Source organism: Prunus avium, chromosome 6 (genome assembly GCF_965620075.1).
Source record: "Prunus avium chromosome 6, drPruAviu1.hap1.1, whole genome shotgun sequence".
Classification (NCBI taxonomy): domain Eukaryota; kingdom Viridiplantae; phylum Streptophyta; class Magnoliopsida; order Rosales; family Rosaceae; genus Prunus; species Prunus avium.
In genome coordinates, this window is record NC_142289.1 from 24,586,883 (window position 1) to 24,598,352 (window position 11,470).

General features: G+C 36.0%; 1 protein-coding gene across 1 annotated transcript; it reads left to right on the top strand.

The window, feature by feature from the left end:
* Positions 1 to 228: 228 nt before the first annotated feature.
* On the top strand, positions 229 to 10,941 carry LOC110763831 (beta-glucosidase 11-like). The gene is made up of 13 exons (XM_088255282.1): positions 229 to 489; positions 584 to 647; positions 2,612 to 2,667; positions 2,904 to 2,979; positions 3,067 to 3,138; positions 3,504 to 3,591; positions 3,710 to 3,965; positions 4,391 to 4,506; positions 4,750 to 4,970; positions 9,189 to 9,220; positions 9,491 to 9,578; positions 9,952 to 10,042; positions 10,556 to 10,941. Exons 1-13 carry the CDS (start codon positions 355 to 357, stop codon positions 10,785 to 10,787), a joined length of 1,527 nt encoding a protein of 508 aa, XP_088111408.1. The 5' UTR covers positions 229 to 354; the 3' UTR covers positions 10,788 to 10,941.
* Positions 10,942 to 11,470: the final 529 nt, after the last annotated feature.

Consider the following 11,470-nt stretch of genomic DNA (forward strand, 5'->3'; position numbering starts at 1 on the left):
ACTTGCTTAGGCGACCAGAGCCCCTTCCAGTCTGACCAACCTTCATTGGTTCGCAGTGGGGCTTTGCACAACCTTTATCAATTAATTACTTGTTTTTTATTTTAATTAATTTGACAAGTTTTCGGCTGTTTTGACAAGCTTTCGCACTCGACAAATGAAATGGTCTTCAATTCAACACACAACACCTTCCAAAGTAATTTGGAGTCTTGTAGCATTTTGACGTAGACCTTTAGGGTAAACTAAAGTAAGGATAACTAAGGGTAACCACTCAATTTTCATTCAAAGTTTTGCTTTTTATAAGTTCAGAAACCAGAATCTCCAACTCTTGCCGTGCTTTCGTCTTCTACATAATTAATGTTGAGAGTTTCACTTCTGCTATGTTTTCTTCTTACCATAAAAAGTGTTTCTTCAAGCACTGATAACTTTTGCAGAGATGACTTCCCATCGGCACCGGCCTTTGTGTTTGGTGCTTCCTCCTCTGCTTATCAGGTTTTCTCAATTTCTTTTCATTTTTCTTTTTCTCTCTAATTTCTTTTCATTCGTATTATTACCTGGGTTGATTAAAAAATCTACATGAAAAAAGGTGGAAGGTGCTGCAGCCGAAGATGGCAGGACCCCGAGCATCTTGGACACATTTGCGCATGCTGGTTAGCTTCCCACCACTTTTTTTTTTTTTTTTGATGAAGAAGGGGGAAAAACCCCAGAAACAAAACCAACTAGCCAACACTAATCATCCGAGGCTTCACAGCCCCCAACAAGTCATCAATAAGAACAGAGCTAATCCAAACTGGAGCATCATAAAAAAAACAAACCCCCAGATCCATATTCAGACTCCAATTAGCCAAACAATCTGCAGCAGAGCTTCCCACCACTTTCATATCAAATTCTTCTTCTTCTTTTTTCGCTCTTTTTTCATTTTTGTTTTTTGGTTGGCGAGGTCAGGTTAGATTGTAGCAATGCTAGTTTTTATGCTTTTATTTTGTATTTGTTTTTTAGTTTTTATTTTTATGAAATTTTTTTAACCTCTTCATGAATAAATTAGACTTTTTGATTAGTTATATTAAATTTTTCCAAGAATTATTTAGTTTTAAAAATGTTATACATCCAACGTCTCAATTCAGTTCGAAAAAGTCAATGAAGGATGCAGTCACAGATATTGATTTTTTATATATTTATTATTTATTAAAGATTTTTCCTACTGAGAGGGGTGATAATTACTAAATTCACACACGTACACTATACAGATACTAAAACTCAAACCCAGAACCTTACCCAATGGAAAAATTACTCCAAACCACTACGTTAGTAAATCATTTTCTTAGATATTGATTTTTAAATCATATTGATTTGGATACCAATCAATATTATTATTAATAGGCAGCCATAGATATTGTTGTAGTGATTGGTATTCTTAAAGCAAGAAAAGTCTTAGCTGCTTTCTTCTACTAGATTCAATGTTAAAATTCATGTCCGTCATAAATACACAACAAAAAAAGTGATCGGCATGAAGAAAAAGTACGAAGAAGTAAATTCAAAACCGTATGAAAAAAACTCATGCCCGAAACCTGATCGAAATAGATTCAAAACCGTATGTAGAAAAAGTAATTCATAAACACAAATGAGCAGGTACAAAATAGTAATTCACATATTCTATTGGCATACTTTCGTTTTTGTTGTTGATTTTTTTTTTTTTCATTTTTCATTTTTTGGGATAGACTATGTAATTAGTAAAAACATACATGACAGTGTCATGTGTCACATTATTATTGTAAATTACGGTTTTATCACATACTCTAGAGTAAAGTTATGGTTACTTAATTAGGTATTGGTTTTTTTTTTAATAACAATATTTCCGTCCTTATCCACAAAGTGACATGCAAAGATGGACCCTAAATTTACTCTGTGAAATTACCTTTACACACCATATACGTACCTAACTTAAGCATTGGAGGTTCTTGGGTATGTATTATGCCAGTATTCTTATCGTTTATTGATCCTTATTGTTTATAGGAAAAAATACCTTGAGTTGCTAGGTTCGAACCCCAATAGCATCTTGATTGTGTGTACGAGAAACCCCCCTCCTTCTGTAGTTTAGATTATCGCTTGTACTGAGGAAGAAAAAAGAAGGTCCGCTCTCACTGGCCAAGGACAACTGAGGCTGAAATCATTTTGACAACAATATAGAGGGAAATCAAAATCTTTTGCCCTCACAATTAGCGAAACAACCATGTTTTTCTTTGTGATTCTCTAATACATAACTATTCCGAGAATAAAAAAGATCCATCCTCTGTAGACTTCATCTGAAAAAATCTGAGCTCAATGTCCAACCACTTCTAAATTGTTAATTAGTAGTGTGAGCTTATAAGTACTGGTTTCCTCCCAAGTACCCTTTCTAGTGTTTTCAATGTGGGTTATTTTGGTACCTTGTTACCCATTCCTACTGTATATTTATCAATATAATCGTTCAAAGTAACCACTATTTAATCAAGCGGATTAAATAAACTTAATCCATATTAATAATATAATCAAGTAATCAAACATGTTCAAAGTAACATGATAACTTGCGCGTGTCATGATCCTTGTTAGTTCATAGCTTAACTCAAATTTTCAGGTCATTTTCATGGAGCTACTGGAGATGTAGCATGTGACGCGTATCACAAATATAAGGTATATATTTTGCAAAATTCAATCTAGTTATTGCTAACAATCTTTTCTTTTAGTTCAGAGGTTTCATGCTATATCAAGACTAGCTAGTATTCGAGAGGTTTTTATAGTATTTGGGAGGCAATATAACATACTATATGTTCCGTACAATTACGTAATCACACGATTTATTGCCTAAATAGCTAATTAGGAACATGTTGATGCTATTTGATATTCAATGTTCATTCAAACTGTTGCAGGAAGATGTTCAACTAATGGCAGATACTGGATTAGAGGCATATAGATTTTCCATCTCATGGTCAAGACTTATCCCAAGTATGCATGAGCTTCCAATTGTTACTCATATTAAACAAACAAGGCTTAAGTTTTCACGCACTCAAATATCCAATTTCTTTATTTCAGATGGAAAAGGACCTGTCAATCCAAAGGGTCTACAATATTACAACAATCTTATTGATCAACTAATCAGCCATGGTTACTATCTACCTTATGATACTACATTACATATTTTCCTTCGAATTTGGGGAGTGGTTATACTCTTAGGGCATGTTTACTTAGGAATGGAGGAAGTTATGAATCATGGAACTAAATTGAGGAATTGGAATTAGATCAACTAGGTAGCTGATCCAATTACTATTTTTGAGGATATTCGCGAGTTTAGCATGCAACCCATATAATTTTGGATTGCTTCTGTGTTAGTAAATGCTGGGGAAGACATGAATTTGAGTAATTCCAATACCCATTCCTGATAAAGTAAACATGCCTTAAGAAACGTGTACCACTTTCACCAATCTAAAAATTATGTAATTTTATGTCTGAGTGCTTTATTTTTCAAGCAGGAATCCAACCACATGTTACTCTACACCATAGTGATCTCCCACAGGCACTTGATGACGAGTATGGAGGATGGGTTAGCCGAAAGATTGTGTATGGTTTCTTCGCCCACTTTATTTTATTTTATTTTATTTTATTTTTTTTTTGCGTAATTTCAATACATCAAGAGGAAAAGGGAAAAGATCATGATGGAACAATTTTGTGGTTGTAGAAAAGACTTCACTGCGTATGCAGATGTGTGCTTCAAAAATTTCGGGGATAGAGTTTTGCATTGGACTACTATGAATGAACCTAATGTTTTTGTACTTGGGGGTTATGATGCTGGATTTCTTCCACCACAACGATGTTCAATTCCATTTGGTCTCAACTGCTCTAGGGGTAACTCCTCAACAGAACCATACTTGGCAACGCATAATATCTTGTTATCTCATGCATCGGCTGCTAGATTGTACAAGAAAAACTACCAGGTAATTGCAAGAGAAAACAAATTCATGTTAAATGCTTCAAGCACTGTTGTTCTTGCAATGGTGTCCTTACGTCTTTGAATCAAGAAATAGGACAGATTAATTAGTGTCATAGCTACTAACTTTTCACTTGTGACTTAGGTCTTCGAGTTTTAATTCAAGAACATAAAGCATTTTAACTAAGAAAATAGTTAGAGATAGGTTGAGGAACTAAGAAATTGAGAGCAAATGGGAAGTAGAAAAAGAGAAAACTCTGCAATATTTGATGCCTCTCCTTATAATGTACATATACTATGTGGAAATGCATAAACGATTATAAGCTCAAACATACAATACAGACCGTTATAAACCATGATAAAGAAGTTAAAAGAAACCCAACCTAATACAACAAAGATTGTTCCATGTAACATCATACTTTTGGAATGCAGGATAAACAACGTGGGTTTATAGGAATCAACCTTTTTGCCTTTTGGTTTTTTCCTCAAAAAAAAACCATTGAAGATGAACTAGCAGCCCAAAGAGGCCTCGACTTCTATATTGGTTGGTAAGTTTGAAAGTGGCATAAAATTGCAACCTCTCTGTTCTCTTTTGTAGTCATTTTCCGGCCCAATTTGGTGGACTATTAGTACAGCTGATCGTTCAATGGAACATAAAAATGGAACATAAAAAATAGATGGTTTGGATGATCAAGCTACTATGTGAAACCGATCGAACAAAGTATATATATATATCAATTATTATTTTCTTGTCTTAACTGCAAACTCATTGTATCTATTTTATGTTGCAGGTATTTGAATCCTTTGGTGTTTGGAGATTACCCTGATGTAATGAAAAAAAATGCAGGCTCTAGAATTCCTTTCTTCACTAGGCTTGAGTCTCAAAGTGTCAAGGGTTCGTTTGACTTCATTGGATTTAATTATTATACCGTCGTACATGCCAAGGACAACTCCATCAGCTTAAATAGTACAAACAGAGACTATATTGCTGACTCAGCAGTCAGGACGACACGTAAGTTTTTGCTATACGTATATTTATATATCAACATGTATCTGGATTCAATTTCTTTTAGCCCATCATTCCAACAACAATTCTTGCCTCAAATGTTCACGAACCAGTACAAGATGATTGTATGAAACAAAAAAGATCCAAAATGATTAATTTACCTCTAATGGCTTTTAAATTCATAATCACAATGTGGCCAATCCCTAAAACAAACCAATCTCTAGTACCAATATGTCGTGCTAATTAACAACAATAGATAACATGTCGAAGTTCTATGTTTGAAGGAATTCAAGAGTTCTTTGTTTGGGGTTCTTTCCCCAGCTGGTTCATAATAAAAAAAAATATATTCAAGAGTTCAACGTCGATATTGTGCGGAAACACTCCAAGACTTTGTTGATGGACTATGCGACAGCATACACACAAACACCTTGAGAATAAAACACACACACACACACTACGAAGAGTGTAAGCAAACACACAAGAACACAAAGATTTATTGAGGTTCGGCCCCGTGCCTATGTCCCCTTTGGTGATCCCCTCGAGAAACTTCATTAGAAGAATAGGAACAACTTTGGTTATAACATGAACTTCCCCTTAGCTCTCTACCCTCTCAAACCCTAGGTTTTCATTTCTCTCACACTGTTGCTCAAACCCTTTGATGCCCTTTGTAAACACTCAAGAATTCACCCTTGAATTCAATCTTGTGTTTATCTCTTGAAAATTCACTCTTGAATTCTCCTCTCTTAAATTAACCTAGCCCCAACAACTATTTATAACTTATAGGACATAGGTTACAAGTTTATAAGAAAATAAAACCTTATTAAATTAGGCTAGAAAACCCCAAAATATTAGGATACCATGTCAAAACACGTCAAAATGCCAAAACAATGTGTGTCACTATTCCCGTGATGATCGGTCGTTGGGATTGGATGACTAGTCGCTAAGGAGTAAAAAATTGACTTCAAGCTCTCGGCCAAAACTGATCGATTGCGTGGCCAACGGGGACTAGTCGCTTGCATTGTTGCTTCCTTATGACTTCTTCCTCTCTTTCCTTGCTGCTCCATCCTTGCAGCGCCTTGGGTGTCCTCTTCCTCCCACATATATGGTGAGCCAATCTTCAACAATCTCCACCTTGGCGAACCATCAAACAACCATGAACAATGGTTGACCCCTATAACCTTTTCAATCTCTTAGAAACTAGTCTAGTAATTCCCAAGAGCTCCACCATCGCAACAAACCTCTTGCCTTAATGCACCTCAGGTGAGAAGGTGCTCTACCCAAGCTAAACTTTGGCAACCCAGACCTCTTGTGTAGAAGAGAGATCCCCCATGTCGAACTTCTTTCTCCTAGCCTTCTTGGAACCTTGAATTCTTGACATGCCTTGATATGCAAACCGCATACCAACCCTTATTTTATAAATCCCCGCGCAACCACCAACTTTGCTCTTGAATTTATGAACTAGCTCTTTCCTTTTCATCCAAGCACCCATTTAACTTTCCTGCTTCATGCTCCCAAAAGCACTCCGAAATGTAGTTGAATCTACCTTGTCCTTCCCTTGGGGCGGTTTGATGGATTCTTTGGGCCCGGTCCTTGCTTATGGTGAAGGCTACACCTCAAGTAGAATCCCTTTGTGAGTTTGTTGTTCATGCCCATCTTTTTCAACCCTTGTGTCAAGCTCCATCCATCTTAGAGTCCCTTCCATGAACACCTTAGTAAGAAGTATCTTTTTGGTTGCCACTGACCCAACAACATTCTCCTTATCATCCCTTGTCTTGACTTCACCCTTGTGGACCTTGTCCTCCGACACCGCCATTTCTACACCTATGAAATCAAGCACCCTTGGTGATAAACTATTAATCATATCCAACTAGTCTTTAGCTTCATTTCTTTACACAGGCTCCTTGACCGTAAGATCCTTTGTCGCTTTTTCTTGGAACAAAACACCTCATTAGTAAAATTTACTGCTCCACCTACAATTGTACCCTCCAAAGCTGATAATAGTTGTTAGATTAAATCTTTCCCCTCATAACCGAGTTGAATCTTCCCCTCATAACCATAACCAACCTTGTGTGACTAAGAGCTTCCCTTCTTTGGCCTTGTAAGGATACCCTTTTCTATCTAGAGAGCCAAGAGAAATAAGATTCCTTCTTAGTGCTAGTACATGCCTTACCTCACTAAGTCTCCTAACAACATCATCTTACATCTTGATCTTCATTGTTCCCAAGCCCAAAAATTACAACTTGTTTTGTCTCCCAACAAAATCTTGCTACCCTTCCTTTCCTCATATGTGTCAAACTTCATCCTATTTGAACACACATGAAACGAGCTTCTGGAATGTAAAATCCAAACTAAAGTAGAATTCTTACCTAAAGAATTTTCTACTACTTCCTCGTTACACTCCTCATATGTAATTGTCAAAAGTTCATCATTGGCTGTGCTTGAACTTTTGGCATTCTTCATCTTGTTCTGCTTCTCATTCCATACTAGAAAATTCTGCTTCCAATGGTCTGCGGACCCACACTTGAAGCGCCCTTCATTGTCCTTGAATTTAGGATTCCTCCCATTGCCTTTTTTACCCTTGCGCTTGCTTGAACGACACTACTCTCCGGTCTATGTTAATAGACTCGCACCTTGAGAGCTATTTCCAGAACTTTGAGCCAACCCGTGATGCACCAAGTCTTGCACCACCAACTCAAAATTGAGAGTACTCTTGCTGATCATCAGCTTCCTCTGGAAGTGTTCATAGGACGAAGGCAACGATGTCAACAACATCAACGCCTCATACTCCTTGCTATAAACCACGTCCACCTTCTGCAAGTCCTCTATACACCTATTAAAGGTGTTAAGATGCTCCGTGAGATGTCCACCCTCCTCCATACAAACATTTAGGAGAGCGAACATTTAGGAGAGCGAACATTCATGAAGCAGTTGTTTGATAGTGACTTTCCTTCAAAAATCCATTTGAGCTTTTTCCATGTTTGCTTTGCGATGTCTACCATCACCTTGATGGACCCCTTAGCCAACTCGCCGAGCACATCCCTTTCTTTCATTGTCATGGTTTCCGGTCTTTTCTCGTCACCTACCAAGATAGTAGTTGGACCTTTATGGTCTAGGTCATGTTTCATTCTCCTTTGCCATAGTGTGAAGTTCTCCTTCCTTGTGAATGTCTTCACCTTGAGCTTCATGCTATCCGTTTGTGGTGTCTACATTTGGGAGTTTTCTCCCGCTGCCTTCTTGCCGGCTGCCATCATCAACACTTGCAAAACACCCTTAAAACTATAAGAGCCTGCCACGAACCACGGCTCTGATACCACTTGTGGTGCGGAAACACTCCAAGACCTTGTAATTGATGGACTATGCGATAGTACACACACAAACCCTTTGAGGTACACACACCACGAAGAGAGTAAGCAAACACACAAGAACACAAAGATTTATAGAGGTTCGGCCTCGTGCCTATGTCCTCTTTGGTGATCCCTTCTAGAAATTTCACTAGAAGAATAGGAACAACTTTGGTTACAACAAGAACCCCATTAGCTTTCTATCATCTCAAACTCTAGGTCTTAATTTCTCTCACACCATTACTCAAACCCTTTGATGCCATTGTAAACACTCAAGAATTCACCCTTGAATTCAATCTTATGTTTCTCTCTTCAAAATTCACTCTTGAATTCTCCTCTCTTAAATTAACCTAGCCTTAAAATTCTATTTATAACTCCTAGGATTTGGGTTACAAGTTTACTAGGAATAGGAAACTAAAACCCTATTAAATTGTACTAGAGAACCCCAAAATAATAGGAAACCACATTAAAACATGCCAAAACGCCAAAAACAGCGCGTGACACTATTCACATGATGACCGGTTGTCGGAATTGTACGATTCCTCTTCCTCCCGCATCTATGGTGACCCAATCTTTAACAGTCCAGTTGTGGCCTAATCCCATTATGGTACGTAGCATAACTTTGTGGATGTATTAGCCGAGCCTTTGTGAACATATATTGGTAAATATCTATCGGATGTTAAAAAAAGAAAAAAAACTGAAGTTTTGAATTATTAGCTTCAAGATTTACCCCACGATTAAGTAAATATTCAAAAAATTATTAGTTTTTATTACATGATTCATCGATTACATCTTTTTTGGCATTGGTCACTATAGGGCAAGTTTTATCTTGGTTACGACATGATATAATTATTGATTTAACTTACAAAGTTTATTTGTGCAGTTCCAAAACGTAATGAGTCATCATCATTCGAGGTATAACTTTGAAATAACAACTTGTTAACTTTAGAGAGATGGGTTATCAGCACACTTCTAATAACATCGATGTTGTTCATAATTTAACCACTTACAAATTCCAGTAGGTGTGTTGTTTTTTCAGAAGACCTTGGTGTTATTAGGAGTGGTATCATTCATTATATATTGTATTTATTTTTTCAAGTTTTCGATGTGGGGGGTTAATTTAGGGTCGTTTAACTGTTTATGGGGGTTAATTTCAAGCATTACTAATGCATTTGTTTGATGTAGTATCCAATAGCTCCCTGGGGCCTGCAAAGACTGTTGGAATATATGAAGCAAAATTATGGCAATCCTCCTGTATATATCCATGAAAATGGTATATATCTCTCTCTATCTAAATGCTGAAATTTAATCAAAGTAGTGCTATAATGCATGTATTTGAATATAAAGTGTTGGAACAATTTGCAATTTAGTTTAGTGGTACTTTTAGTTTCGCTCTTCTTTTTGTAATGAAGTCATATAGTTTCAACTTTTTAAAATCAAACAAAATTTAGTTAGATGATAATGTTATAATAGGACATTAAAGAACAAACCTAATTGAAAATAATTTATGGTTTCTTTAATTTTTCCCTTTTTTCTTTGGATAGGGAATTTTTTCTTTATTATGAATCTAACTTTTCATGTTTATATGATCTTTTCATCTATCTCATTATCTAAATGGAAAAGTATTGGCATCCTATATATTTTAGGTCAACAAACTGCACGCAATTCATCATTGGAGGATAGGTCGAGGATAAAATATGTGCAGGGACATATCCAAGCTTTGCTTGAAGCTGTAAGGTATACCTATTTTCTGCCAGTTATAATTTAACCCAAGGGTCATAAGATTTATCTTATTCTCTCCATTTGAAGTCTAGCTATCCGAGTCCCAAGAAAGTGTTCATACAAGGGAAATTTAATTGCCACCTTCGATATGAAAAGACTACTTTGCTTTAATTACATGAACAAAATTGAAATTAATTAGGTCAAGACCCAAATTGTTGTTTAAATAGGCAAAGTGAGAATTGGCAAGATATGTTTCACTTGTGAAGTCTTTATTTTATTTTATTTTATTTTTATACAGGCGAAAGGTTAAATTACAAAGAAATGAAGGATTTCTCACACACATTAGTCAAGGTCTTTTTTCACTAGGCTATAACCGTTGACCACTTATGTAGTCTTTAACTATCTGATATCATCTTTGTTTGCTTTTTTCTTAAGTGCTTTTTCTTGTTTTGTACCATAGTTTGACAACTAACTAGTACTTGTTCTTAATTACTGACGGATGCTATCTGAAATCTTTACTTTTGGAAGGAATGGATCAAATACCAGAGGCTATTTTATATGGTCCTTCTTGGACTCCCTTGAGCTATTGGGCGGCTATGAATCAAGCTTTGGCCTATACTACATGGATTTGGACGACCCTGATTTAAAAAGACAACCCAAACTCTCTGCTCATTGGTACTCCCAATTTCTAAAGAGCAAGAACCTCACCAGCTTAGATGGATTTCTTGAATCCCTTTCCCATGGTTACCATTCTCAGTAAACTTTATTTTACATAGTAAAATACTTATGTTTAGAGCTTGTAGCTTAAGTGGTTAAGAGCACATACCTCTCTCCTCCAATATTGCTTGTATCCAAAATAATTATGCAACATTAAGATACATCACTTTCAGTGGCGAAGCGAAGAATTATGTCAAGGAGGGTCAACTTTAAATATTTTTATAATTACAATGAACTTAGTTTTTATAGGAAAATATATATAAGAATTCATTATAATGATTAAATTTCAATATCACAAATTTAATATCTTAGTAAGTATAACCCAAATTCTACCAACCCAAAAATAATGAAAGAGTATCAAAAGTTGATTTTAGATAGAATGAGAAAATCATATAAAATCCATGACACACACATATAAATGACATATGAAGACATGAAAAAAAATATGGATCATATTCATATTCATGGTAGACAATTTACGTTTGTGCGAAAGGTCAATAGTAAGTATAGCTATAAAACAACTTAGATAACATAGACAAATATAATATTTTCAAAATGTTGAGAAGGGTCAAGTGACCCTTGTGGGCCTTAATTGGCTCCGCCAATGTCCGTGATTAAATTTTCGACGTCTAAACTTACTAGGACAGCGTTCATGTTTGTTCCAGGTCGTGGTAAATGCATGCAACTTCATTTATATACACGTGTCATTTTATATTAATATGAATT

Bases quoted from the DNA above. Each gene is read 5' to 3' on its own strand.
- LOC110763831 (XM_088255282.1), top strand. From the start codon at position 355: ATGTTGAGAGTTTCACTTCTGCTATGTTTTCTTCTTACCATAAAAAGT. The intron at 3,139-3,503 runs GTTACTATCTAC...TTTTTCAAGCAG, and splicing joins TGATCAACTAATCAGCCATG to GAATCCAACCACATGTTACT. The intron at 9,579-9,951 runs GTATATATCTCT...TATATATTTTAG, and splicing joins TGTATATATCCATGAAAATG to GTCAACAAACTGCACGCAAT.